The sequence below is a fragment of the Athalia rosae genome, chromosome 4 (assembly GCF_917208135.1).
Source record: "Athalia rosae chromosome 4, iyAthRosa1.1, whole genome shotgun sequence".
Classification (NCBI taxonomy): Eukaryota; Metazoa; Arthropoda; class Insecta; order Hymenoptera; family Athaliidae; genus Athalia; species Athalia rosae.
Window position 1 is genome coordinate 14,911,544 of NC_064029.1, and position 26,351 is coordinate 14,937,894.

At 44.7% G+C, this 26,351-nt stretch overlaps 1 protein-coding gene and 1 long non-coding RNA gene across 2 annotated transcripts; one reads left to right on the forward strand and one right to left on the reverse strand.

Moving 5' to 3' along the window:
* Nucleotides 1–253: 253 nt before the first annotated feature.
* On the reverse strand, nucleotides 254–24,715 carry LOC105687633 (protein jagged-1). The gene is made up of 5 exons (XM_012403426.3): nucleotides 22,761–24,715; nucleotides 15,147–15,455; nucleotides 6,671–6,962; nucleotides 4,780–6,039; nucleotides 254–4,701 (listed from the first exon to the last, which is right to left on the reverse strand). Exons 1-5 carry the CDS (start codon nucleotides 22,806–22,808, stop codon nucleotides 2,993–2,995), a joined length of 3,618 nt encoding a protein of 1,205 aa, XP_012258849.2. The 5' UTR covers nucleotides 22,809–24,715; the 3' UTR covers nucleotides 254–2,992.
* On the forward strand, nucleotides 8,955–10,115 carry LOC125500550. The gene is made up of 2 exons (XR_007277917.1): nucleotides 8,955–9,856; nucleotides 9,936–10,115. It is a non-coding gene; the product is annotated as an uncharacterized LOC125500550 (long non-coding RNA).
* Nucleotides 24,716–26,351: the final 1,636 nt, after the last annotated feature.

Sequence of the window (26,351 nt, forward strand, 5' to 3'; positions counted from 1 at the left end):
AAAACTGCTTCACATTACAAAGTGTCTTTACCATTACGTCCGAGTGACTCATTTACTGAGTACTCGTCAAGTGGTAGGTACAATTGTTCATTGTATTGTCATTTTAAGAGTCCCTTCAATTAACGTTAAGTCTGTTGCAAAGTTTAACTCTATATAAACGTCAGTAAGTCCTTTACTTTTAATTTCCAGATAATTATATATGCGTTATCTGTAAAATGAAATGAAACATGCATTAAAATAATAAAATCAATAATCAAGATTGTACTTTTTATTGAAAATTTTCATCATCTTTATCATATAGTGGGGCAAAAGGAGCCTATTTACACGCACTCATTCACACTATAAAAATTCCAAACTTTTAAACTCGGAATTTAATAAAATCACGCTCAATTTATATACTTCAATAGACACTTGCAGGGTATTTTTTATCTATCTATAGTCTAGACCTGCAAAGGCATCGGTTCCATTCCAAGTCCTGGACGCACAGAATTCATTTCACTTATTACTTATTTATTTATTGTTTTTTCATATTTAATTTCTTTTCTTTCTCTTCTCTCCAATATTTTATCCACCAATATAAACGATATGCGAATGACAACAATTGTATAAATATATTCTTCTATTATATTCCGATTGTGATGAATCTGCCGATTTGAACTATGCAGAAACTGAGAAGAACTAGTGCCTGCGATCTTGAAATATAATAATTAATAGTTACAATACAATAAAAATAATAATACAACATAATATCAACCTATCTATTGAAATAATATTAATAATGATAAGAATAATAACTATCATAATTTTAATAATAATAATAACAATATCAATAATATCATTTGTATAATAAAAATGCTATTATATAAAAAAATTCTCTTGCGAATGTAATATAAAGTTATTACTTACAAAGCTACGTACTTAGTATATTATATTTATATATGTATATATAATGTGTGTTTTATTATATTAGCGCATTTGAAAATACTAATTATGATATCCACGAACGTATAAATCAATTAGTAATTTTTCTATGTGTATGTATATTTTATATGAATATATGTATGTATGTATATATATATATTATGTGTATGAAAAATAAAGAAGGAGGACGATTGTCATAAGGCGTCCTACTGCTGATTGTGAGATTCACTGGTGGGCGTTCACTGATATATGTATATCATACTGAATATTATACACTGTGGAAGATTTACCGCGCGTTTTACGTTGAATTGCACTTAAGGTATTTAATTTTTTTTTCGTTTCGTATATCTGAATACATGTACGTATATTATATTTATATATATATATATAGATTTTTTTTCTAAATAAAATCATGAAGCTTATTTTCATATGCATACGTATGGACATACCTATAATATGCACGGATTGTGTATTATAAATCACGATCTATTTTAAGTAATCAAAAAAAATTCATACAAAGGCGTGATTCTTTTCATGATTATGAGTATCACAATAATATATTCTGAAGGAACGTGAGCTTGCGTTATTATATTTATAATACAACACAATTATTGTTATTAATATTATTATTAACATCATCATTATTATTATCATTATCATAATTATGCATGTATAATACATATAAATGCATGATTTTATATGATGTCGGTCGGCTTGTGCATCGCTGTATCACAACCTAGAGCTGGTATACGTAATGATTCTTCGTTTACGATATTTATTAAGGCAAAAAAAAAACAAAAAAAATGAACCAATAATTCAATTACTAGAAAATACGATAGGTATTTATGTATATCGAATAGTTATTTAGCAGAAGATACATAGATAGTCGATAAAGATGCTTAGTGAAATTAATAAGTACGGGCTATGTACATATGTACAACGATAAAGACTGTTCATTAGGGTTTTATCATGATTATTATTAATTATATTATTTATTATCATCATTGTGATTCATTGTTATTATTATTATCATTATTATTCCTGTTATTAATGTTATTGTAATAAAAGTTATTACATTCAATAGTTGATTCTCGTCGAGATAACATTATTCTAATTTATATGTTATCATCACACGATTCCAATTAAAAATAAATCAATATTACTCTTTATAAAGTAAAATGTTATTAATCCTGCTATTGCTATGTAGTGTGTGTCAATATTGTTATCATTATCGATATTATTATTTCCTTATTATTATTACTATCGTTATCGTGTTATAGAAATCGTTATGGGTAGGTATTGATATGTAAATCCTACAGTCATTGAAACCGATTTACTGTTACGTTATTATTGAATCGTGAAAAGATGATGGGGTGTTGGAACTGCTTCCGCAGTTCCTAATCTCTGATTCATTTATTCAGTGTTTATTTTTTTTTGTGCTTTTCATTTTTTATTTAATTTTTTCATTATACTAATTAGGTAATACATATATACTATTTTTCTTTCATACTCAATCTCACTATGGTACAACATCGTTTAATTATATTAATAATCGATTCGGTGCCCGAATGCCGATCCAAATTTGCAGTCGTGACGTATACATATTACATTAGTAACGCCAAATGCAATTATTGCACTAATATCAAACCGGTACATATGAGTCGGAATGAGAAAATCGTTTCGTTTATTCTTTTTCTATCCCTCCAGACTGAGATGAGACGTTTTGAAACCTCTGGTTTATTAAAATTTTGCCATTGATAATGTCCTATGCAACTAGTTTTGACGAGATGATCAATTACCGACGTATTAACGTTAGCTAAACGTCTGTTAGAGCATAATTGAATTATCTCGAATCGTGGGGAAAGAACAAATTTTCCTAGGAAACACGTAATCCCGTAAAAATGCGAGGTCAAGCGTTCGCGCGAATTGACGAAAGCTACCACCGCGTCATCTCTGCATTCTTGTCAATTTTTTTTGTCTTTTTTTTTTTGATGAAAAAAATTGTATGTACCTTTCATTACACTCTGAAAATATCTAAACTCCACTTCTGGTGGACAAAATCGTTGGGCCTTTACACGTGTACGGTAAGTACTTGGTGGGGGCCTGCTTGGCTGGTTCCGGGCTGTTGGAGAGGATAAGGTGGCTCTTGAAGTCTCGGTTTCGTGTACGGTTTGTGAAGTCCTTCCTCGTAGCTGAAAGTTGCCGTATTATTTCGCGTCTCGGCACTGGGAGGTTTGTAGAGAGGCGGTAATCGGTGCCTTCCTTCTTCCGACACCATTTCGAGGCTTTCCTCCGCAGGACCCAACGCTCCCATCGAGGCTCCGGACAACGGTCTGACTACGGAAACGCGAGGCTCCACGGAATCCTGATCTTTGAGGGGGTTCGCGTACCTCCTCAGATTTTCCTCGTTCTGAAGATTGTTCGATTTCTCGTCCATGTCGCTCCGATGTCGGTGCAGGGACGTCTCGCTGCTGGTGGTCGCCGTCATTCCCGACCTTTGTCTGACCGATCTGAGGTACCAAACACCACCGAGAGCGGCCAAGAATAAAATTGTCGCTAAAGCACCCCCTAGAACCGCGAGGTAACTACCGCCCCCGGAATTCCCGGTATTTGGCTCGCTGAGCGTTGCGGTTTCCACCTTTACTTCCAGAACCGAAGCCAGAGCGACCGGTCTCGTTAAAGGCCTGGTCAATGTCTCGCCAAGGTCTCTCGCCGCCGCAGCAGCTGCTTCGGAGAATATCGTTACTTCGACCGTGTCATTGTCACCTGGTTTCAAATCGCAGAGGAGAACGATCGATTGCGGTCTCCTTGGGTCGGCCAAAAGCCGTCTCAATCTGCGGCATAGGAGTTCGACGGACGTTCCCGTAGCCAGCGTGTCTCTCCTGAGGAGGATCGTGAGTCTGGAGCAAGTCGGACCCGGGGTAGCTTGTCCCGGCCAACAGGAAGGCGGAGCGGGCAGAGCCGGTGGTCCGACTCTCCTGCCGCTTTCCACAGGTCGGCATTCACCCCAGGGTGGACAAGGTGGTGCCAGACAACTTTCTCCCGGCGACGGAACGCAGACCTCGTGAGCCAGACAGGATGTACCGTTCAAACAGCTCCCCGGTCCGCACCATACGTTACTGCACTGATTCTTACCGTCGGTGCACTCGCATAGATTGCAGTAATCGTCCCAGCTAGCGGCCACGCATCCGCGACCTCCCGGCGTACGAGATTCGCACTGGGTACCCGTTCGTCCCGGGGGACAAACGCAGGCGTAGCTCGCTATTCCGTCTATGCAAGTAGCTCCGCCGACGCACGGATCACTCGCGCATTCGTTCACGTTTATCCGGCAATCGGGTCCGGTGAAACCGGCGGCGCATTCGCACCTGAACCAATTCACCCCGTCCACGCAACGTCCGCCGTTCAGACAGGGAAGGGCCTGGCAATCGTCGACGTCTCTTCTGCAATTCGGTCCCTCGAATCCCTCTCGGCAAACGCACCTGTAACCACCGTCAGCGGTATTCACGCACGTCGCTCCGTTTTCGCAAGGATCACTGGCGCAGGCCGGCGCGGCTATGTGGCAGGCGGCACCCTCCCAACCCGGGGGACAGTGGCAGGTGAAACCGTCGCCCCTGTCCTGGCAGGTTCCTCCGTGACGACACGTTCCTGGTTCGCAATGACCCCCGCGAAGGGCGCAAGTCTTCCCTTTCCAACCACCTCGGCAAGTGCAGGTGAAATCTGCCACACCGTCGACGCATGTCCCGTTGTTACGACACGGGGCCGTGGCGCATTCGTCGACGTCTGCAATTGATAGAAAAGCTGAATTAAAGCGATAAATTCGCGACGATGTCGTATCGTTCGAATGAAAGCTCCGCTCACCTTGATCGCAGAGATCTCCGGCCCATCCCTCCCTGCATATACATTGAAAGGAGTTGACGAGGTCGACGCAGGTGCCTCCGTTCAGACAGGGGTTTCCTCGGCAGTCGTTGATATTCTCGTGACAATGAAGTCCGGTGTATCCGGGGTCGCAGGTGCACCTTCCACCGCTGCATCGTCCTCGGCCACCGCAGGGGGCTCCTTCGCTACCGCAGCCGGTGTCGTCATCGGTAACGCCGAAATCGGGATTGTGAGACGCCGGTTCGGAGCAATTTTTCCCTTGCCATCTTTCGGGGCAGTGGCAGTAGTAATCCGCCTGCGTGTTGAAGCAAGGCGCCGAATTTCTGCAGGGATTGGGGCTGCAATGGTCCCTGTCGATTTCGCACTGATATCCCGTGTATCCGACGGGGCAAACGCACTCGTAAGAATTAATGAGATCTCTGCATTCCCCTCCGTTCTGGCAGGGCTGAGACGCGCAATCGTCGATATCCACGTCGCAGTCTTTCCCCGAATAACCCGGTGTACAGGAACAGTGGTAATCGTCCACCAGGTCGATGCACAAAGCGCCGTGCTGGCACTGACCCACGCAGTCGTTTATATTCCTCGTGCAATTTTTCCCCGTGAATCCGCTGCGGCATCTACACCTGTAATCACCCGCCAGATTGACGCAGGTGATCGAATTTTTACAAGGCGATTCTTTGAGGCCGCACTCGTCTACGTCGAATTGGCAGAGGGTCCCTTGCCAGGCCGACGGACAATTGCACACGAATTCGTTCTTCCCGTCGACGCACGTACCCCCATTCTGACACGGCTGCGAAGCACACTCGTCGATATCGGTGGCGCAATAATTTCCGGCGTATCCTTGGGCACATTCGCAGTGTGCCGTCTCACCTGATTCCCTGCAGGTAGCTCCGTTCAGGCAGGGATTGGACGCGCACGGGTTGTCCACCTTTTCGCAAGTCGGTCCGGAGAATCCGTCGGGACAGGTGCATCTGTACTGATCGGGTGCGGTGTTTTCGCAAGTGCCGCCGTTCTGGCACGGTTCGTGGGTTCCGCAGTAATTGAGATCCTGATCGCACAGTATTCCGCCCCAATTCGTGTCGCAGATACACTGCCAACTGGAACCGTTGCAGTAGCCGTGCTTACAGCCCGGATAAGGTGTACATTGATCGCAATATTCACCGCGCCATCCCGGACGACAGGTACACTCTCCGCTTACGTCGCAGTGACCGTGAACAGGATGACAACCTTCCTTGCAAACGGCTGGAAAATAATGATGAAAATTGTTTATCGTTTAGGAAGGGGATGCGATAATTTTTTGGAAATGGAAGAACAAGAAGAAGAAGAAGAGAAAAATCTTCAGAAGCGACCGGACGCCGTATTACAAATGTTCTGTATTATAGATGCGAAGGCGGAAGCAACGATTAGCCGGCAAAGAAAGAGCTGTTGAATTAACGAGTTCTCTATTGTACCTCGAGATCTGGCGTGATCCCGCCGCTATCTTTGTATCATCGTATGACATGCGTCTAGCCGTCATCCATTAAGGAAGACGCTTCAAGATAATATATCAGCCATCGTACACATGTACGAACACGATAGAGAGACGCTGCGCGTTCAATGTTATAAACGCGCGTTTTATCACATCTGTACAATATAAACTTAACCGCAACTTTCACCCGTCCCAAGAACATCCAACGTTAGTGTAAATTTTAGTTCGACCTAATGCGATATCGATAAGAGAACCGGGGGGAAATAGAGAGAAAAGAAATCAGCGAATCGGACGATTGATTTGCATTCGATCGCGGTACGAATATATTATTCGTCAATGTTTTTCGAGGTGTAATTAACAAACGGGGACTTTCTACAATATAATCCTTATCGAAGTTATGCTCACCGGTTTCACAGTTCACTCCTTTCCATCCGTGTATGCAAACTTTATCGCCATTATTGTCGCAAGTGTAATGACCAAACTTGTCGTCCCTCGGCCTGCATAGTTTCGTGCAAGTCGCGTTGTAATAATGATCGGCGCATTGCACTCTGACTCTGTAAGCCAGGTGAGCGTTTCTACCCTGATGATTCAAGGTGTTCCAAGTTGCACCCGGTAACACGATTCCGCTGTAACTGGCCTCTTCGATCACTCCCAGTGTAGCCTCATCTCTGGCTTGTAGGATGAGCGTGAATTGTCTCTGCAAACAGGAGGAAAAAAAAAAAAAAAAACGTAAATTATGTAGAATGACGAATTCCTTTGACATTTAACGAGTGAAAAGTTTTTCGACGATCGAATCAAGTTATCCGCGTTGAACGGGATACTATTGATTGCCCGAATTTCGCACAGTTTACGCATTATCGATTAGCGCAACAGCTCCGTATTGTTTTTAATGTTTTTTAATCTTGATTCGAACGAGTTGTAATCGGCTTGTTTTCAATTTTTCAAGCTAACGTAGTTACAGTCGACGATGAGGTGGGATAACAGTAAATTCTGAGATTTCGAAATTACCATACAAGAGATCGAAATGGTGTTTGGGTTCCCAGTGGCAAATCTAGAATTTCGCATTGCGACGGTACGAGGATGTAATACGTGACCAAGCAAACGGATTAGGGGCACTGTATACTCTTCGTATACATGTATATATATATATATATATATGTAATAGTGGCGTTGCGCTCGAGATGGTCAAATTTATGTTCTGAAAGGGTTCCTGGTCATTGGCTTATCGCCACGGTCATCTGCGCGCCTAGTTAGCGTGGACATTCGACGTGGTACGTGCACGCTCGATGTAGTAGAGAACCTGATTGAAACCACCAATCCAACCGATCCCGGCCAATCCGTCCGGCGACGTGAGTGACGGCTGCCTAATGTAATAAATGAATTCCAATCATGCAACGCGACCAGCTCTTTCTCCCGCTCTCTCACCCCGTATACATATATCTCCATATATACACGATTTTCTCACATCTCTTTCTCTCGATCCTGAACACGTACGATCTGGCCAATATAGAAAGTGGTGAAGATGGCAGTCGGAGAACTCCGATGCTAATCGAATGAAAAAGAAAAGAAATGAAAAAAAAAAAAAAAAAAGAAACTAAATAAAAGCAATTAATTTCGTACGCCTCAAATCTGAACTCCGGGGGTTTCGTTGGAGAGAACCGAAGACGAACGAGGATACAATTTTGCCGCCGAAATACCCTTTTGAATATTCATAAGTGCGCGTGTGTCCGAGTCACAAATTTTCCTCCTGCTTGCCAAGATTGTGAAGAAAAAAGGCAAACAATTCTCCTGCGCGATTCGTGCACAGACTTCGGCAAGATCTGCGACATTTTTTTCAAAACGATATCTCGCTATTCGAAGACCGAAAAACCAAAAAAAAAAATCGGAGACTTGAGCGATTTTTTTCGAATCGCTCCGATATCGCACCTCAGTGCGGCGAGCAAAATGCGGTGTCTCGCGCACCGAATGGTTCACGTCTGAATCGCCCACTCCTATTAATTAGGTATTACTAAGCAAGGCTGGTGCGTGTGCGCGACACACAATGGCTAATATATGTATAAAATGTTACAAGAAAGATGTAGTTCGCGGTGCGCGATGTTCGTACAGCCGAAGGATCGGTGTTGTGGCGATGTAAACGTGAAGTTCGTTCGGCGGTAGTACCTAGAGTATATGAGCGCTAATTGGTGTTAATTGGTGGCTCGCTCGATGCCTTCTTTCCCACGCCCGCCACTTTGATGCCCAACGTCTTCCTTCTATTTTTATCTCGTCTAGTTTTTTCGTCTTTTATTTTTTCTCACATTTCCTAAATTTTTCCTTTTCCATAGTACTCCACTAATTTTCTCGCACGTCTCCCAAAATTCATATCCATAATCCCCTTTTGCCCAAGAATACAGGACGCGCAACGAAAGCACGAGCTTTTACGAGTAAATTTTAAAACACACACACACGGAACCCTTTTTTTCCTCTTATTTATTACGGAATATCAAACCGTATACGTCCACCTAGGAGGTCCTTGAAAGCGCTAATTAGACCCGGGCAATGAAAGCATCAGAGGAGCGCGTAAAAGTGTCCGGCGAAAGAAAGCTTATCAGCTTCGTTGTAAATAATAAATATCACATACGCCCGCTCTACGGAAAATCGGGTGGTTTACTTGAAAGTTTTCTTTCAACGCAACAGAGAGAGTCTGCGTGCCTAGGGTAAACCTTGACTAGGTTACGCTAGGTTATTTACCGCGTGACGTATACGTAAACGCTTCCAGCTGGGGCCTTAATTTAAGTGGTCCCCCCCGGCCCAAAATCACGGGGATCGTAAACTCGGACAAAGGATCGAGGCGGGCGCAGCTGATCCGGTCAGCTTGTTATTAATACTGTTGTCTGAATTGCGAACGAATCAGATATCGGAGGCGCAAAAAATATTTTTTTTCATTATCCTTAAACTCGATTGCGACGATTAATTAATCGTAGCGTACCTGTATACGAGCAACGCGTGTGGAAGTAGACGGGGAAGAAAAAGAAAAAGAAAAAGAAAAAGAAAAAGAAAAAGAAAAAGAAAAAGAAAAAGAAGAAGAAAAGGTTATTCATGTGAATTAATAAATTTCCGCGATATCGGTACAGAAAATAACAACTCTGCGTATAATTTCATTTTACGGCCATCGCGATCACCGTGAGATTATGTGTCGGATATAAATCGGTTTCTTTTTATATATATATAAACGATATTGTTATACCTGCCAAGAGAGAATTGCTGCCGAGTTACGGTTCGTTACTCGTCCCGAACACCGTGAAAACTCGATTCTCTCTCTAGCTTCTATACCCAGCGCTTCGTCGTTAATATTTTCAATATATCGTTTACCCCCCCTGCGGCGGTACACCGTGGTGCCACAATTTTCACGGCGTGATTAAAAGCGCTCTTTTCTTCGTCTCCGTCGACTGTGACATCGCGTACGTGCGAATCGCGCGACACTAAATTTCTCGGGGCGGTCCATGAGGAGGAAATCGTCGGAATCGAGACCGATCGATTCCTCAGATTTTCACGAAAGAGTTAAAACGGTCGCAGAGCACGGGGTTCGTACAGTCACGAATACCGCGTCACGTGCGTTTTTATCCCTTTATGAAATTCACGTCCAAAAAATTCGCGGAAAAGATGTAACCGTCGATTTTTTACGTGCTAGGACGCCGGCCCACGCCGTCCAACGATACAATCATTACGTACGTGAAGGTATGACGCATTGCCGACGGACTCTCCTCCTTACATACATTCTAAACGCGATGTGTAGTAGCGGGTCTAACGTGGATGCACAATGGCTGCTGTAACTTTGAAAAATAAAATGAAAAATTGAATGGTGAAAAAAGAGATTCTTTTTTTTTTTTTCTTTTCTTTTCAATTTCGTTGTACTTATATTACACGTGATGGTGACAAAGTCTAATCACGTGTGTCCTTGACAGGCGTAGAACCTTCCATGCGTATAGCTGCTTCTGCTTCTGGTGTGAACACCTATACGAGAAGATTTTTGATCCTCACGTTTAAAATGTTTGAGAATATATTTGAGTTTGGTGAATGTGTGGTGGGCAGCGTGTATTTATATAAGGTGGAGGTCTTCTCTCTGTGCGCAGGTTGGTTGGTTATTCGGGTTCGTTAGTTCCTGAGCGACCATCAGGAGTCTAATTTTTTATCGTTTCTTTTATACCGACTTTTTCTTTCTTCTCTTTTTATTATTCATTCATTTTCTTTTTAAATTTATTCCTCCACATTATATACATGTGTATAGATTTAGTTTTTTTCTTATTATTATTTTTTTTCGTTCCTCTTTTGATCCGCCCACAAAGTGCTTCCTATTAATTATATTTATTATGCTTCGGAATACGGTGGTTTGATTGACGCCTAGGTGGTTCTTCTTTCTTTCAATGCAGGTAGACACCGTGTATATAATAATGCCGAACTTTATTCTTCTTTTCAAGTTTATAATACACCTATAGATATATATATATAAAGTTCTTCGATAATTCCTTGGTAATTATCTTACACGCTTATACGTTCAACTAATTCATTTTTTCTCATCATTATTGTTCCTCGACTGACGCTCTCTCTATCTATCCTCGTTTTTAGAATCCGTCTTCCCCCGAAACGGTCATATCGATGTATAACATATAATCCCAAATATTTACAATCAATTATACATATAATTATGAGTAATATTTCAAATATTCTTATTAAATGCTCGAGATAAAACCAGCTTTTGGGCAGCTCGAACACGTACGATAAAAGAACAACAAAAAAAAAGAAAAAAGAAAAAATTAAAAAAAAAAAAAGGAACCACTCAACGAATAAAAAAATATACCGGATTGACGAGTGGCCGCTGCAGTGGTGGGCGGTGTGGGGCATATACGGATACATATATTTTTGTGTATACATATTTAATGCATACGAAACTGACGATAGATGCGCGTAAGACGCGACATTCCGTCCACGTGTTAAATTTACCTACATTCATGTGTGTGTGTGCGCGTGTGTGTGAAAGTAAATTTTTTCATTTGATTTTTGTTTTTTTGGTACTGTTCCGTGCGGTAGAATACGTGCAGTAAAGGTATACCGAAAGTAGAGAAGCTCTCGGGGATACGACCCAAAGAAGAGACTGCGGAGAGCCAAGTTTAAAAAGTCTTTGGTATGCGGTCCGCGAGGCCGGTTCACACACACACACACACACACAAACGCGTATCCGTACGAAGGTATTGCCCAAACCAAAGCGACATTCTACCTTAATTTACATACCCCCGTCACACGTGTGTACATACAGGTAAGCGTCTTACACACCGTTCACAGGTATTGGTATACAAAGCGGTATAAAGTTGCCCGATGTGTACGCATACATACGTACGTACGGTGTGTCTTCTATTCCTCTCTTCGCGTGTATACGCTCATCGAGTCGACACAACCGTACCTTATTTCCCGCATACCTATATATGTATACACACGACGCCCGCGGACTCTGGAGAGGAACATCCACCGGTTTCTGAGATGCAGGCATACACCTGTTGGGTCCCCTGAGTCACTATGTGGTCCCCTGTGGGGCCACGCAACGGCTAGTTCTCCTCTTTCCCCCCCCCCCCCCCCCCCCTTCTCTTTCTGTCTCTCTTTTTCTTTCTCCGTCTCTTCTATTTTTCATTACACCGACTCTATGCCAATGCTTATCTCCGACTGATTACAGGACGTATTTAAATTACGCCCGATCCTCCACTCCGCGAATCGTTGCGTTTATCGCATCGCGGTTGACATTCGCGTGTACATACACACGTATACCTATACATGTTTCGTTAGTTCGATAGCGAATATAATCAACCCCCGGCTGCAACAGCCACCCTCGGACGCGACCGTGTTTATTTATTATTTATGTATGTAATCTGAACGAATTTATCTGGCGGAGAGGTGCGACTCGCGTACCTTCGCGAGGCTGTGGGTATTTTATAATTACTATTCAAAATATGGTACACACATACGTTACGTGTGTATGTGTTTGTATACCGTACGCGGTTCGCAACGCGTTCACCGATCGAGCCACGTGCTTTTATACGATATTATTCATACGTGTCCGTCTCCCTTATTCCCCCTTCACGCTAACAACGTCCCCTCGTTTCACGACGTGACGTCATGTCATTGATATATGTATAAAGGCACCCACATTAGATACGCATGAGTGCATTCGTGAAATGCCTCGCCAACACTAGCGAGTAACACGGATAGGGTTTTGTACGCTACCTGTGTTCCCCTATCGCGATTGTAAAACTGCAAGTGATTGATTATGTACATGTATGTAGATTGGAAACGCACAGGTAAGTAATAACGATTAAGGGTAATGAACGTTCGATCGGAGTTCGGTATTATATATACGTTCTTTACGCGCGTGTGACAATAATTATAAAATCACCGTTACACGAAGCTGCGATTCGAGTCGATTAACTCGGCGAGAAATGAATAACCAAAAATCTTATCGTCAACCCTTTCGCGATCCCGGACCTCCACCGATTATACGGTCTTAACTAACTTTGTGGCAGTCGTTTTGCGACGGACTTGTTTAGTTTTTTTTTTTTTTAGTTTTTTTTTTTGTCTCTCCGCGAAATGAGGAGACCGCGGGATAACGCGGAGATAAAGAGGTGGACCTCGGAGAGTTTCTACGTAAAATGTTTGAAATGTCTTCGACCAAAAGGAAGTCATCGATCACGCCCGATCAGGGTCTACCGATCGGGGATTTTTGCTTTTTTCCAACCGGGTTCATCCAATTAGCTGAGGCTGAGATCGAGAGATTAAATAAACTGCAGATCTCAAAACGGAACGCTGCTCTTCCCATCGGCTGTTACAAGCCGCGTAGTCCCACAAGAATACTCAACAATAATTAATATAATTACCGTGTCTATACGCTACGCGCGTTCGCCACATTTCATTTTCAAATCAAATATCAATACTTCCCTTCGGATTAACCGTGGAGCGAATTATTTTTTTTTTTTCTCCCCTCTCGTCGAATCGTCAACTCTCGATGTTCGAATAATTGGCTTTGTAAAAAAAAATATTCTACCTTTAGATTTCGATAGAAAATATCGAAACCGACTCACCGCTCCGTCGAATCTCATCGAATCTACAGCTAAGAAGAAAAAGGGATTAGACTTTTTGAGAGGATCGTTCTGATTCGCGTGACGGGAAATGTTTCGCCAGTTAACAACCGCGGTATGTATATGTACAATAAGTTATGAATGGATGGATGATATATACCGACGGTGTCAGTCAGTCTCAGTGAACTGGCGCGTGCGAGTTTCTGATAGTGAGAAAATAAGCTGCCGGGCGATGCGGGTCGAACGGAAAACGGAGTGAGAGAAAAACGTGGCCAGCGAGTGTCGAGCATCGAAGTCTGATAGTAAGGCATCCGGGTCATTATCGTCCCGTCGAGGACGAGGGCGGCGGTGCAGCGTCGGGTACGGAGGGGAAAGGAGGAATACCACCCCATCGGGTGTGAGACGTGGAAGCGTGAAAGTTGGACTCACGCGGGGAGATGCGAGGAGGAGGAGAAAATTTTTTTTTCTTTTTCAAAATTAAAAAGACAAAAATTGTAGAGGTTTCTCTTCTTCCAGAGATATTCCACTTCGCCGGTCTGTTTACTTTTCATATTTTTCATATTATTATCATTGTTGCGTTTGGGCCGCGTTAATAATTTGATTAACTTAGGACGGGACGCGCTAACTGGGCGAGACGTGTGCAGCACATGTACCGGCAGAGCTGCGATGCCGCGTTACCGCAGCGGTGAAGAAAAATAAGAGGACGCCAGGGACCCTTTCGTCGGTCCACTCGGTGGGCCCCTCTTGGAACTCCGGAGCAATTTGAGGGGCCCCGCGTGTATAAACACCGCGAAGCTTGGGCCCTTGAGGAAAAAATTTATGAAAAAAGAGAGGAAAGTAGAAAAAAACACAAAACGAAGAAACGAAAGAAGGAACAGTAGATTCGAAAAAGACGGAAAGCGAAAAGGGGGGGGATGAGGAGGACGGGACGCGCGGGACCCGCAGGACCTCGCTCCGGGACCGCGGGCGGGTTATGAAATATACAAACAAAAACCTCTTCAAATAATCTTCAATGTGTACTTTAATATTTAATGCGTGCGCTCCATCCCGCAACACAACCCGCAACATACCCGCTAACCCCCCCCGCCCCTGAAACGCCGTCGAGTCGAGATTCTCCGGGGTCTTTCTGCCGGTCTTCTCGCATCGGATCGACCTGCGATACTCCGGCTTACTTCGTTTTTTCCGGAGACGTGAAATCTGGAAAGTTTTTTTTTTTCGACCGGCTCGACGCTGCAGCGCAGACAGATTCGATGATTTTACTTACAATTGTCAGTTTCATTTGCGAACTCGGATCTCCCGAACGCCGAGCATTCGTTTTTCGGGTTTACAATGGCTCGGTAGACTCGTAGGAGAAACGAAGAGAACGCCGCTCGTCGAGCGAACCCTAATTAGCCCTTAATTAGAAGTTGCGTTCGAGGAGTCGCGTTACGCACGTAATGAAATGTAGCGTAGAAAAAGGGGAGCGTTATTATTATAAAACCGTATATCTTGGGCGCGAAAGTCTTGCGGATGGACGGTCAAAGTTCAAAGTTCAACTTAATCGACGCGTCCGGAGTCAGTGGCGTCGGACGTTGGACGGGGTGTGGCGTTCAGGAATCGCGGATTACCATACAGTTGAGATATCGGCGACCTCGATACGCGCGATATTCTCTATCGAGGAGACGAAATTACGTCCCGACTTTCGCCGATGTTTACGTTTGCGATGTTGTTTGTTGACGTTGACTACGTTCGGCGATTCGTCGGCTAGTATCAACGCCTGAAATGTTATCGATTCGACTTACCGTCCATCTGAAGGTGAAGTGGAGCTGTAGGGTGACCGGTTCGTTCAGGGTGAACGTATTCTGGCCCAAAACGTGACTAGATACGTTTCCGAAACTGCACGACCCGATGGCCGTCACGTTTGACTGATATTCCTTGAGACAGAGCCAAAATGCGGTTGTGCACGGCGTTGTGCAGGGTGAAAAACCTCCGTTTCTTTTACCACCTTCGCCGTCGGTTCCTCCGCCGCAGCACCTCCCGTCGACCAGGGTGCCCCTGTTATTCGTCAACGAGAGAATCTGCACCTCGAAGAATCCGGTGGCCGTTGTCGCCTGCGTGACAATAAAGAATATTCGCTAAATAATTATGTATACATAAATTATTTATGAAAATTTTGTAAAAATAAATTACCGCCCGCCGGGACGACGTTACGTGACGTTGGTGTTTAATGAATTTTTAGAAATCCGAATGGGTGTATACGCGTGGTTCGGGGATACGCGCGCACAAAAAAGATTCGATTCAGCGATTCTTGAAAGGAACACAACCGTAAAGTGTAATTTTAATTTTTAAAGTTACGCGCTAATTTGCCGCACTCATATGAATAATACGAATATTATACTTATATTCGTTTCGCTTTTTGGAGTGAAAAGAAATCGTTGAATTTGCGCAATATATGGATATACAGATATATATACAGATATATAAATAGTAATTTCAGTTCCCCTTATGCTAATGCAGTTCGATACCTATGTACGTACGGTAAATACATTGTGGGGCATATAGTATGCGGCCGCGTGAGGAGGATAAGAACGTAAACTGTGAAACGTGCCGTAAACGTATTCCCGTCTCCCTTTTCTCAGTCCCCTGCATATGTAGAAATTTACCAACACCGCGCGAATCACGACGTGCTCGAAGTCGTATTACAGTACCGTGGCTTAGCAGGCTATAGACCGACGCCGTATAAGCCCGATTTTTGTGGCATAAGAACGTCGGTAGAAAGTGCCGAGGAGCGTCTTCCCGTTTGCTTTTAGTTTTCATATAATATTATATATATATATATTTTCTTATACTCTCCGCGTACGTAACCGCCGATAACTTTGTAGCGGGTGTCTCGCCCGGAAAGCTCCGATCGACTTCGCCGAAAATTCGTGCCCCGTCCGCGATCGGCCGAGAGAAAAAAAAATACCATCTCCCCGCGCGCCCCCGACTGTCCCGTGGAGAAAATTTCTTTTTTTTTTTTTTTTTTTCAAAAACTTATTACAACGATAATTAATCTCGCACGACCATCGACGGGCGTGGTCTTTGTAATTACGGTTAGAAATCGGTAGCGTTTTTTTTGTTTTTGTTTTTTATTTTGAAAGCCGCGTGCAGTATTACAGTTTAATACCGGACGGGTCACGGTTGGCGGGGTCGGACGTCTCGCGCAGAAGATCGAGGAACGATTCTCGTCAAATTTCTACTTCTTCTTCTTCTTCTTCTTCTCCATCTTTATCTTCTTCTTTCTATCCCAGCTCTTATCCTTCTTAGGAATCGGACTGACGGGTGTCAAGAAATATACGCAGCATCGCGTGACTGACTGACAGTATAAATAATTGGCACCAGAGCTCTTTATATGGTATAACAGAACGTGAAACGTAACCCAAATGAAGAAAAAAAAAAAAAAAAACAAGTAAAAAATAAAACATTCAACCATACGGGTCAAGACGTCTTTCATTAAAACCATAAGATCGTTAAATTTATTTATAATCATTGATTGACGAAGGCGAAGCGAGCGAACGAGATCTGCGGACCCCGTATAATCGTCGAGTTTTATCACTTCGGTCTCGGAAATTAATAGTCTGGAAGCTCGTGGGCCTCTTGTTATTTTCAGGTGATTCGGGAAAACCGTTCGTTCGATTCTCTCCCTTGTACGTACAGATGACATTCCTAGCTCGCGGTGGTGGTATACGGAGGAATGCGGTGACTTCGGACTCTAGGACCGAATTTCTGGGACTCGGGAGCCCGATATTCGAGAGATTCCCTCTGAAATTGATTTTCACTTCGGCGTACGTTCAGCGGCTGAACCAACGTCACCCGGTATATAGGTGCATATACGTACACACACGTTTATCTACATATGTAAAAACACGTATACATATATATATATATATATGCAATAGGTACGTATGTGCACACATAAAAGCGAACGGCTCGGCGTACGCGCGCTTTTAACCGTGCACCGTGGTATATTACAAAGCCAGCCGTTATTTATGTACCTGTTGCGCGTCGTGTACCGGGTATATACCTAAGGCATGTATACGCCTTGTTCGCCGGTTTCGTGTGTTGGTATAAGTCGAAGAAGAGTTGCTCGAAGAGCCTTTCCTTTCCGCATAGTCAAGGTGCAGCGAGCCGTACCTCTGAAGTTCTCTCGAATGGTAGTGGTATATAGGAGAGGAGGATGACGATGGTAGTGCGTATTACGTAGTCTATATGGGATCCGAGGTCTTCTTCCTTTTCCTTATTCGTCTGAATTTTTTTTTTTTTTCTCTTTTTTTTTTTTTTTTTTTTTTCTCGTCCATTTTTTCTCATCTCCGCGCAGCGCGAAACGTTTCAACCCTCCAGAATGCGATATTTAATACGAAGCGGGTCTCGCACGCCGGCCACATCCGTATATCGTACGAGACGTTCAACGGAGACGGAAGAAGAAGAATTTGAACGCGAGGGTTCAACGATCCGGAGAAAAATGTAAAAATCAGACAAACCATCACGTTAATTTCATAATTAAGAAGCGATTAACGACACTGGTCGGCGAGTGAGATGAGATTCGGGTAACCATTATCGACGGTGAACACGAACAATCCACATCGCGCACGCACCGGTATACGTATACATAATATACGAATATCGGAGATATTTCCGTACACATTTACTTCGTAATCAAAGCTAAATCCTTTCCCGATTTCTTTTCTTTTTTCTTCTTTATTTTTTTCTCTTTTTCCACCTTTTGCTCCGGCGTTCCCGAACACGTGGATTTCGTAGCGGGGTAACTATAACTTGTAAAATCTCGGTTAACGGCGGTATCATGAGAAGAGGGTATTAAAATTAAACGCGAACGAGTCACTCGTGGATAATAATTTTTGTGCGTTACGTTACCGTGCACCGAGTTTTCTCACGTTATATACTTTGCGGGGATATGTATATATACACGGATATATATATATATATATTCTATATATATACACACCGCTATAATACCAAGTATATTATATCGGACTATCGAAGTTTTCGGTTTCAGTTTCGAAAATATCCATGGGTCTCGCCTTTCATCTTCCAGCTCCTAAGTTATATCCTAGGTAGTAATTACCGGTGGCCGCTACCTGCCCGAACGGAATAGGCCTGCCGAATAGCATTTAATTTTATACCGTACGGGTTGCGCTCGTACGCCCGAGTCCCGAGCCTATCTATATATCTATGTACTGCACACACACATAGCTGACCATATACCGGTGGAATATACTCGGCAAATCGTATCCGTATATACGCGTACACGTATTAAAAGATGGAAGATCCGACGCGGACGCGGGTCCGGACCCGTAGCCCATATATCTCTCGCAGTTAAAAGAGAGCCTATACTTATGTTCCTGCTACCCGATCGACCCCCGTCAGAAAAACGTTCCTCGGATATCTAGCCGGGAATTGACCACAAATTACTGAAATAATTAAAAATTCTTTTCCCGCGCTTTTAAGGCGGGAACCATTTAACCATACCGCTGTACATACATACATGTATAGGCAGAGCAGCACCGGTATGCAGAGATGGTCCAGCTTCTATGCACTCGAAAAATAAACCGAATAACGTACATCTGCAGGATTATTCCGATGGAAGTAGACTATTCTGGTTCCATTTTGTCTTTGATATTTTTTATTTATTTATTTATTTATTTTTTTCTTCTTATTTTGTTCTCCTTGGTCAACGGTACGCCTGTGTGTGTGTATATGTGTATATGTACATTCGAGCGTAGGAATCGCGAAAGAATCTCGCCATTGTTTTTGCTCGTGGCCGGTGTATAGGTATAATACGTATGAGAGAACTTGGAACTGAGAATATCGGGTCGGTTAAAGAGTTGCTTAAGAAAGGATCGTCTGTCCGTTTGTCAAGTCCAATTAACGCGGCTAGGCGCGTACCATTGTTTCGTCAGAGTTTCGTCGAGACGTTTCGCGGTGCGCGCGGTACCACCGCACTCGTTGGTGTGTATCGTCCGTATCGCGCGGCGGAAATTTTTCTAAAAAAATTTCTCGTTCTCCCGACGTTCGCCGCACGTTTTGTCGGATAATAAAATGGAAGGTCCCCTCATCGTCTATCTCCAAACGCATTAATATTTAACGGTTTCAGGGTTGCTGCAAATCATGGGATGCTTTGCAGCGGTGCAATCGCTCTTATAATTTATATTACTTTATATTCATCTTGCGATCCCGTGGCTCGTTCAACCGCATTACCTGTCCCCTATATCTATACAGACAACTAGATTCTCTTGAACTCATCTAATAGCTGCAACAGTAACTGCATCAATATGCAGCTTCCGAGGTCGAACGCGCGAAAGGCCTTCTTATAGGTATATAATATAACGTAAACGCGGTACGCTGCATAGGTATACATATACCTCTACGCCAAGCGTACGTAGTCGAACGTTAAATCATCTCGTCGTATCTCTCGGTTAATTTTTATTATTCATCTACGCAATATGTTATCTCGCGCACAGGTATTAAATAGGACGGACGAATAAAAAGCGAAGATTTACCGATAACTTTGACGCGTCTTGTGTCACACGGTAGGTAGGTGTACGGCGATATCACGGTGATATCCAGAATTGAGAATTTTCAAAAAGGTCGACGTCTAACGACGACGTTACACCGTTCGCCGTTGTCCTTATACAGGGTTAATTCAATATCCGTGGATACTTCTTTCCAATTGTACAGAAATAAATTACAAAAGTAATTCAGCGGGTAACGATAATGAATAAATTATGCATATATAAAATTACTGCGAGGAGATGAGATTTTATTGTCTCGGTTTTATACCATGGGGTACTATTTAAACAATGTTAATAGCTCTTAGCAATTGAATCTCGTGTGTGTGCGCGCGCGCGTTTGTGTGTAGAAACGCGTATATCTATACCGGTCATAATTGAATTATAAATAAGAAATTGAAAACCGAGGGGAAAAGTTCACGTGGCATTACAAGAAGAAGGTAAAGTTTGCTCGCTCGAGGTGATTCCGAGCGACCGCAGAGAGGAGGCCACCGTGCGGAGATACCGTGGCAGAGTAAATTTCTTTGACGGCGTCCAATTACCTAGCTTCGCGGAGGAGCATCGGGTGGAGGTTGTTAGCCCTCGAGCTTTAATCGACGCGTACGTCGTCGACGAGATTTCTCCTGGCGGCTCTACGGAATACAAGACCCCGTCGCAACGTTTCAGAAAGAACGAACGGAGAAAAGAGCAGCAGCGGCGGCAACGGCACACCGGCAACGTCTGTACCTCACGTGAATTAGCACATATCCGCGCTACTCGCGAGCAACTCGCCGCAAAACTATAGAAGTAGAAGCGAACGCGACGTTGATGCGGACTCGAAAAATTATCGCACCGGTTGTCCGGCGCAACTCACATAGATTCCTCGATACAACGACACCGATTCGTGAGCGACGCGGGGGAATTTCTATCGGACGATCGATCGGTTCGATCCCCGTTCCCGTGACGCGCGGACGTCACCAACGGCGTGTGCGGCGGACCTCGCGCAATCCGAGTGGGATTAATAATCGGTAGGGCTCTGTCGAATGCGGGCCAAGAAACTTGGTACACGTCGTACACGGGTATAATATAAATACGGCGTATTGAAGTTAAAACCGAGCGTTTAGTTCTCGGTCACGCGAGGCACCTATAAAAATTGCCCCCTCGAGGCTCTCCGAGGCTTTTATACTCCGCACTTCTACGCCACGAGCGTTTCATCCCGCTCGGTAGTCACAGGTGCGCTCGTTTTCAACGTTTCTCGGATAAAACCGGCCCGATTTAGACTATGTAAAATAGAAACTCCGTCTACCTTTTTTTTTTTTTTTCCCGAAAACCTTTTTTTCTTTCTTTTTCCTCTTACGGAGTGGCTAATTTCTGTCTATCGGCATCACGCGAGCGAGAACGAATCCAGATAGACGGTGCACATCCGGTGCCGTCGTCGTCGTAGTCGCGCGCGTTTCAGACCCCAGCGATTGTGTTGGGGTTGAAAATTTTTATTCAGAAACGATCGATCGTTCGGTTCGGAATTCATCGACCGAGAACCGCGGAGGGGGAAAAGATTTATTTCTTCGAGTCATCGAGGAAGGCTACCGATGCCCGAGTTCAGTTTTCCGGAGGCAATGCGGTCGATATTATTCGGTGGCAAATTGGGCGAGACGTTCGGTTATGGCGGGGCCCCCCCTTGGGCCGATATAACTGTATCGTCTCGTATTATTCTCGAGAGGCGTTGACGAGCGAATGAAAAAGAAAGAAAGAAAGAAAGAAAGAAAAAAAAAAAAAAATGAAGAAGAAGAAAAAGAGCAAAATTTCTACGCGAACTCATTCGCGTTTTTGTTTAACCGAATAATACCGGTCGAACAGAAACCGCAGGATATTACGGATCATAACTATCGCGTGATTACCGAATTTCGATAGATCATCGATATTGGCGAACGAAGAATTGGCGAAATATTCTCTGTGTTTCTTCCGAGCAAGTGATCGTGTCCCGTAACCGAAGAAGTGAAAAATCTGCGACTCCTACGCGCGAAGGATACCGACCCCGTTGAACGAACTACACGGGATCTCAGGTCAGAAGACGAACCTTCTACCCCTCGCGTCGACAATGCCGGAGGCTCACGAACGGCAGCGGCGGTGCGAAAAAAAAAAGTCGTAGAAGTTCTTCATTCTTTCGAGATAAAGCGAAAAAAAGTGGAAAAGTAAAGAATGAAAAAAAAAGAAAAAATACACCGTACGGCCGTTGAGAATAGAGAAATATCGCATCCCTCGTACGGCAGCTCTGGGGATGCCTACGGCCACGCGTTTGTTCTTTGGGAATCGTTCCTCGAGACACCTATATGTATACCTGGGGTATAATATTTTTTACGGAGGTGTAGGAAAGTACGATGTGAATACACACCTCGACGGTCTCAAGGTTCGTAAAACTTGGCGCTCCGTATAACTTCGGAGGAGGTCGATTGCGCTAACGAAACAAAATACAATGGGCAGATCGTGAGACTCCTTGTAATCCGATTCTAACGATACCTCAAAACTTAAAACCGCGGTTCGGTTCGTTGTACACGTCTATAGTTATACACACCGTAGTACCACGAGTAGGTGTTACTACACAACACCGCGATAGGTGAAACACAAATCTAACGAATAATAAGATACATCTCTCGAGTCTCGCGGATCGGAATCTACGAAACCGTATCGCGCACGAGGTTCACACTGAAAGGAAGCAAACGAACGAGAGAAAAAAAAATAAAATAGAAACGAACCAATAATAAAATAACCCGCGAGTTTTATGATAACTCGAGTCACGCGGAAATGCGCGTGTGTGTGTGTGCGTGTGCGTGTGTGTGATACGCGGTGGATACGGATGGATAATCTGGTTACCTGTATGAGGTGGGCGAGGAACAGAACGAATGCAGCGGCCGCCCGCATGACTTCCCTCAGGTTTCCCTTCCACTACCGCATCACCACTTTATTTTTTTTCTCCTCCCTTCGCACTGCAGCTATCCTTTTTATCTGATACAATCGGCGTCGCTGTCTCCGTTTCGATTGTCGTATCGAGGCGACGAAAAATTAAAAGAAAAACCCAAAGACAAAAAAAAAATAATCAACTTCTTGGGACGTTAGCGATACACCACTGCGGATCAACACCATCCGAACGAACGAAAAATCGATATTTATCTCGTTCAACTCTCTATACCTTAGTCTCACTCGTCGGAATCATCATCACTTTTGCATAAATATTTGCGAATATCTTCGTTGTATTTTTTTTTTTCGTTTTAAATAAATTTTTCTTTTTTTTTTTTTTTTTCTTTTTCTCCCTCGTTTTCAGTGACTCATTTATTCCTAATCGATGCGTGCATGCTTCTGCATCTCTTTGTATATCACCACTGCACTATACTCCTTGTTCTCTTCTTATCTCCACGGAAGCACCCACCAAATAATCCACTGCGCGTCCCAAAGCGGGAATCCGGGGGCGGCATGCGTCGGCGCGCCCTGACCCACCGGCGGAAATAAAAATAAAAACGCTGCGGAAACTCAACACGTACCCAAACACACTTTATTTATTTATAACACTTTTCATTGCTGTGAAACAACGTGGAAAAAGTTTGATAATATTGAACGCATTCGAAATATCCTCCACAAGAAACCACCGTCGAGGAAAAAATCCACCTAATGCAAGGTGCGCGTTGCGTGCGGTGCACCTGAAAAACCGCGCGACGCACGTGGGCACAAATATGTTTTTTTCAATCTGACGTTTGCCTTACTTTGTTACTTTTGTTCTTCGACGATCTTCCTTGTCGCATGACGCACGTGTTAGATCCGTAGAGAAATGAAACGAAAATTGCGCGGAAAAACTCGAAAGAGAACCAATGTTCCGCGAGGTTTCGAATTTCGTAGCGGGGGTAGTTTCTCCCTCCCTGTGTCTTCTTTGCCCCTCTGTATTTCTCGAGTTATTCTCTTTTTTTCTTTCGGAATCTTTTTCAACCCCGAATCAGGTGAGTCCGTAACAAGACTCCGTTCATCGTGTGTGCGCGGGTTCGGTAAAGCGTCAGCAGGTAGGTATAACTTATAAGTTGAGAATAGCTTATAGAAAATCGCTCCCACGGCCCGCGTTCTACTTTGCGGCACTGCAGGCCGCTCACTACTCCGTGGCTGAGGGAATCGGGGGGGCAGGGGGAGTAGGGGGGGAGAGAAGATTTAAACCAAAGGGGGAAGGAGGAGGAGGAGTGCCGGAGTCCCGCTCTTACGATAGACGGACACTTGCTGCTCCAGCTCTGGATGCGATTGCGATTGCTAATTTTCTTTTTCTTTCCTGCCCAGCTAACGTCCCTCTTCATTCGACACTTATCGCCAGAATCGCAACCCCCTCGAACTTTTTCATCCCTGATGCCGACGGGGAGGGGGAAGAATTTTCGAAAAAAAAAAAAAAAAAAATTTCGAGTATTGCGAAAACTTCTTTTATTCCCGGTGGTACGAGTTCCGTGTTTTACTTTTTTTTTTTTTTTTCTTTCCTCCCCAAGGAATAATTTGACGCACTTGTCACTCGGTTACTCGCCGAGGGTGAGTGAGGGTGGGGGGGGGGGGATGATCCTTACGACGTAGTCTCAACACTTCGATATCACTCAATGGATATTTTCACTCGTTTTTCGCTCTGCGGAGTATATCGGACGATATGTAACGGGTACATTGGTGAATGCGTGTGTTTCTATCACTTGTACATAAAACTGGTCCCCCCGGTAGGCTTTCACGAAGAACTAAACGGCAACTAATACGATAGTCAGGCGAGGTACTGCCACGGGGTCTTCGCGACGGTTGCTGCGGGGATACTGGAGTCCGGAGCCGCAGGCCGGCCTGCGGGCCTCTCCCCCTCGTCCCTCCCTCGTCCCCCTGTCTCCCCACCTTCGGGGGTCCCCTCATCTCCCGTCTCTCTCCCTTTTTTCTCTCTCTCTCTCTCCCTCTCTCTTCCTCTCTCTCTCTCGTCGTCAGTGGTCTTGTACATCACCGACGCCAATGAAACCAATACACCGGACACCGATGCACGAACTGCCCACCTTCGATTCTCTCGCGATCATCCCCTGGCTCGACAACCTTCCGGCGAGAAGCCGGAAATCTAAGACGAAATATCGAATTCGGTCGAGGATTAGGTGTTTTATAGGAGCGAGGCGTTTTGACATTTTGTAAAAAAAAAACTAACTTTCCATACACGGGAATCGATGTAATTATTTACTACCCCACAAATGAGACGTTTACGTTCGAGGGGTGTGGAGATATCCGGGAGCGTTGAATAATCGTTTAATTCGGGGATACGTGTGTTGAACGGTGTTGGAAAAGGAGTCCCGTCTACCCCCGGGGTTTTCGAAGGGAAGTTTATACCTTCGGGGTGAAGACGTCGGTAGCACGCGAAGGATACACAACGTAGGGTATAACGTATGTATACGCGTATATGTATACGGGTTCGCGGCTATCTATTCTCGCGCGGGACGGTGCAACGGTGAGGAGGGTCCGAAACGGCGTGGCATCGTCGGGGTCCGGGAGACACCGAGAAAGTATTTTATCCAGCTATGCAGACGTTTTATCGAACACGGTCAAAGTTTTGAGTTTGTAGTGGAGAATGGATGCTGCGCGCGAGGGGGCCCTGCCTCCCTTTCCTTACCTCGGACTTCTCCCACCTCAACGTGGGCAGCTCGGCTTACTCTTTATCCCCCTCCCTTCGATCCTATACGGTTGCGCGTCGCTCCTCTTTTTCCCTCCTCTTCCTCCATCTTTTTCTGCCTCTTCTTCTTCTACTTCCACTTCTTCTTCTTCTTCTTCTTCTTCTTCGTCGACAGCTCCGCGGGGCCTTGCGTTCGCCGGCGGGCATCATGGTGGCTACTCTCCGGCACCGTCTTGCGGCACAACACACGACTCAACGGAGAGCCTGAGGGTCAAGGAACTCCCTCGGGAACAGGTTCACTCCCTCCTCCTCCTCCTCCTCATCCTCCTCCTGCCGCCCTATACCCCCTCTGGTTTGTATCTTAGGGTTTTACTTATTTTCTCTTATTATTACCCACAGGTACATAGGTGCGCTTACGTACACCGAGGTATCTTCGTGTTGGTCCTCGGCAACGCCACTCTTAGGGCCTGACGAGGACTCCCCTGTCCGTTGGTCGTGGCTCGTACGTACGGATAGGGGGGGGAGGGGGGGGGGGGGGGTGTCTTGCGGTGTTGGTTCGTCGGTTCTGTCGTATTGGTGAAATGCTGGAGGGACCGCGGATACCTGGAGCACGAGCGTGTGCATGCGCTGCATCGGCGTACGGAACGTTGCTCGTGGCCAAACGGGGCCCCCGGGGGTGCCGCGAAGGTAGAAGGTTCGTTGGTGTGTCTCGCCGAGAGCCGAGATACGAGATTCCACCTGTGCTGCTGCCGCTGCCGCTGCCGCTGCCGCCGCTGCTGCTACTTCTGTTGCTGCTGATGTTCCTACCGCCGATGCTT

Bases quoted from the DNA above. Each gene is read 5' to 3' on its own strand.
- LOC105687633 (XM_012403426.3), bottom strand. From the start codon at position 22,808: ATGCGGGCGGCCGCTGCATTCGTTCTGTTCCTCGCCCACCTCATACAG. The intron at 6,963-15,146 runs GTAAGTCGAATC...TCCTGTTTGCAG, and splicing joins ACTTCACCTTCAGATGGACG to AGACAATTCACGCTCATCCT. The intron at 4,702-4,779 runs GTGAGCGGAGCT...TATCAATTGCAG, and splicing joins CGGAGATCTCTGCGATCAAG to ACGTCGACGAATGCGCCACG.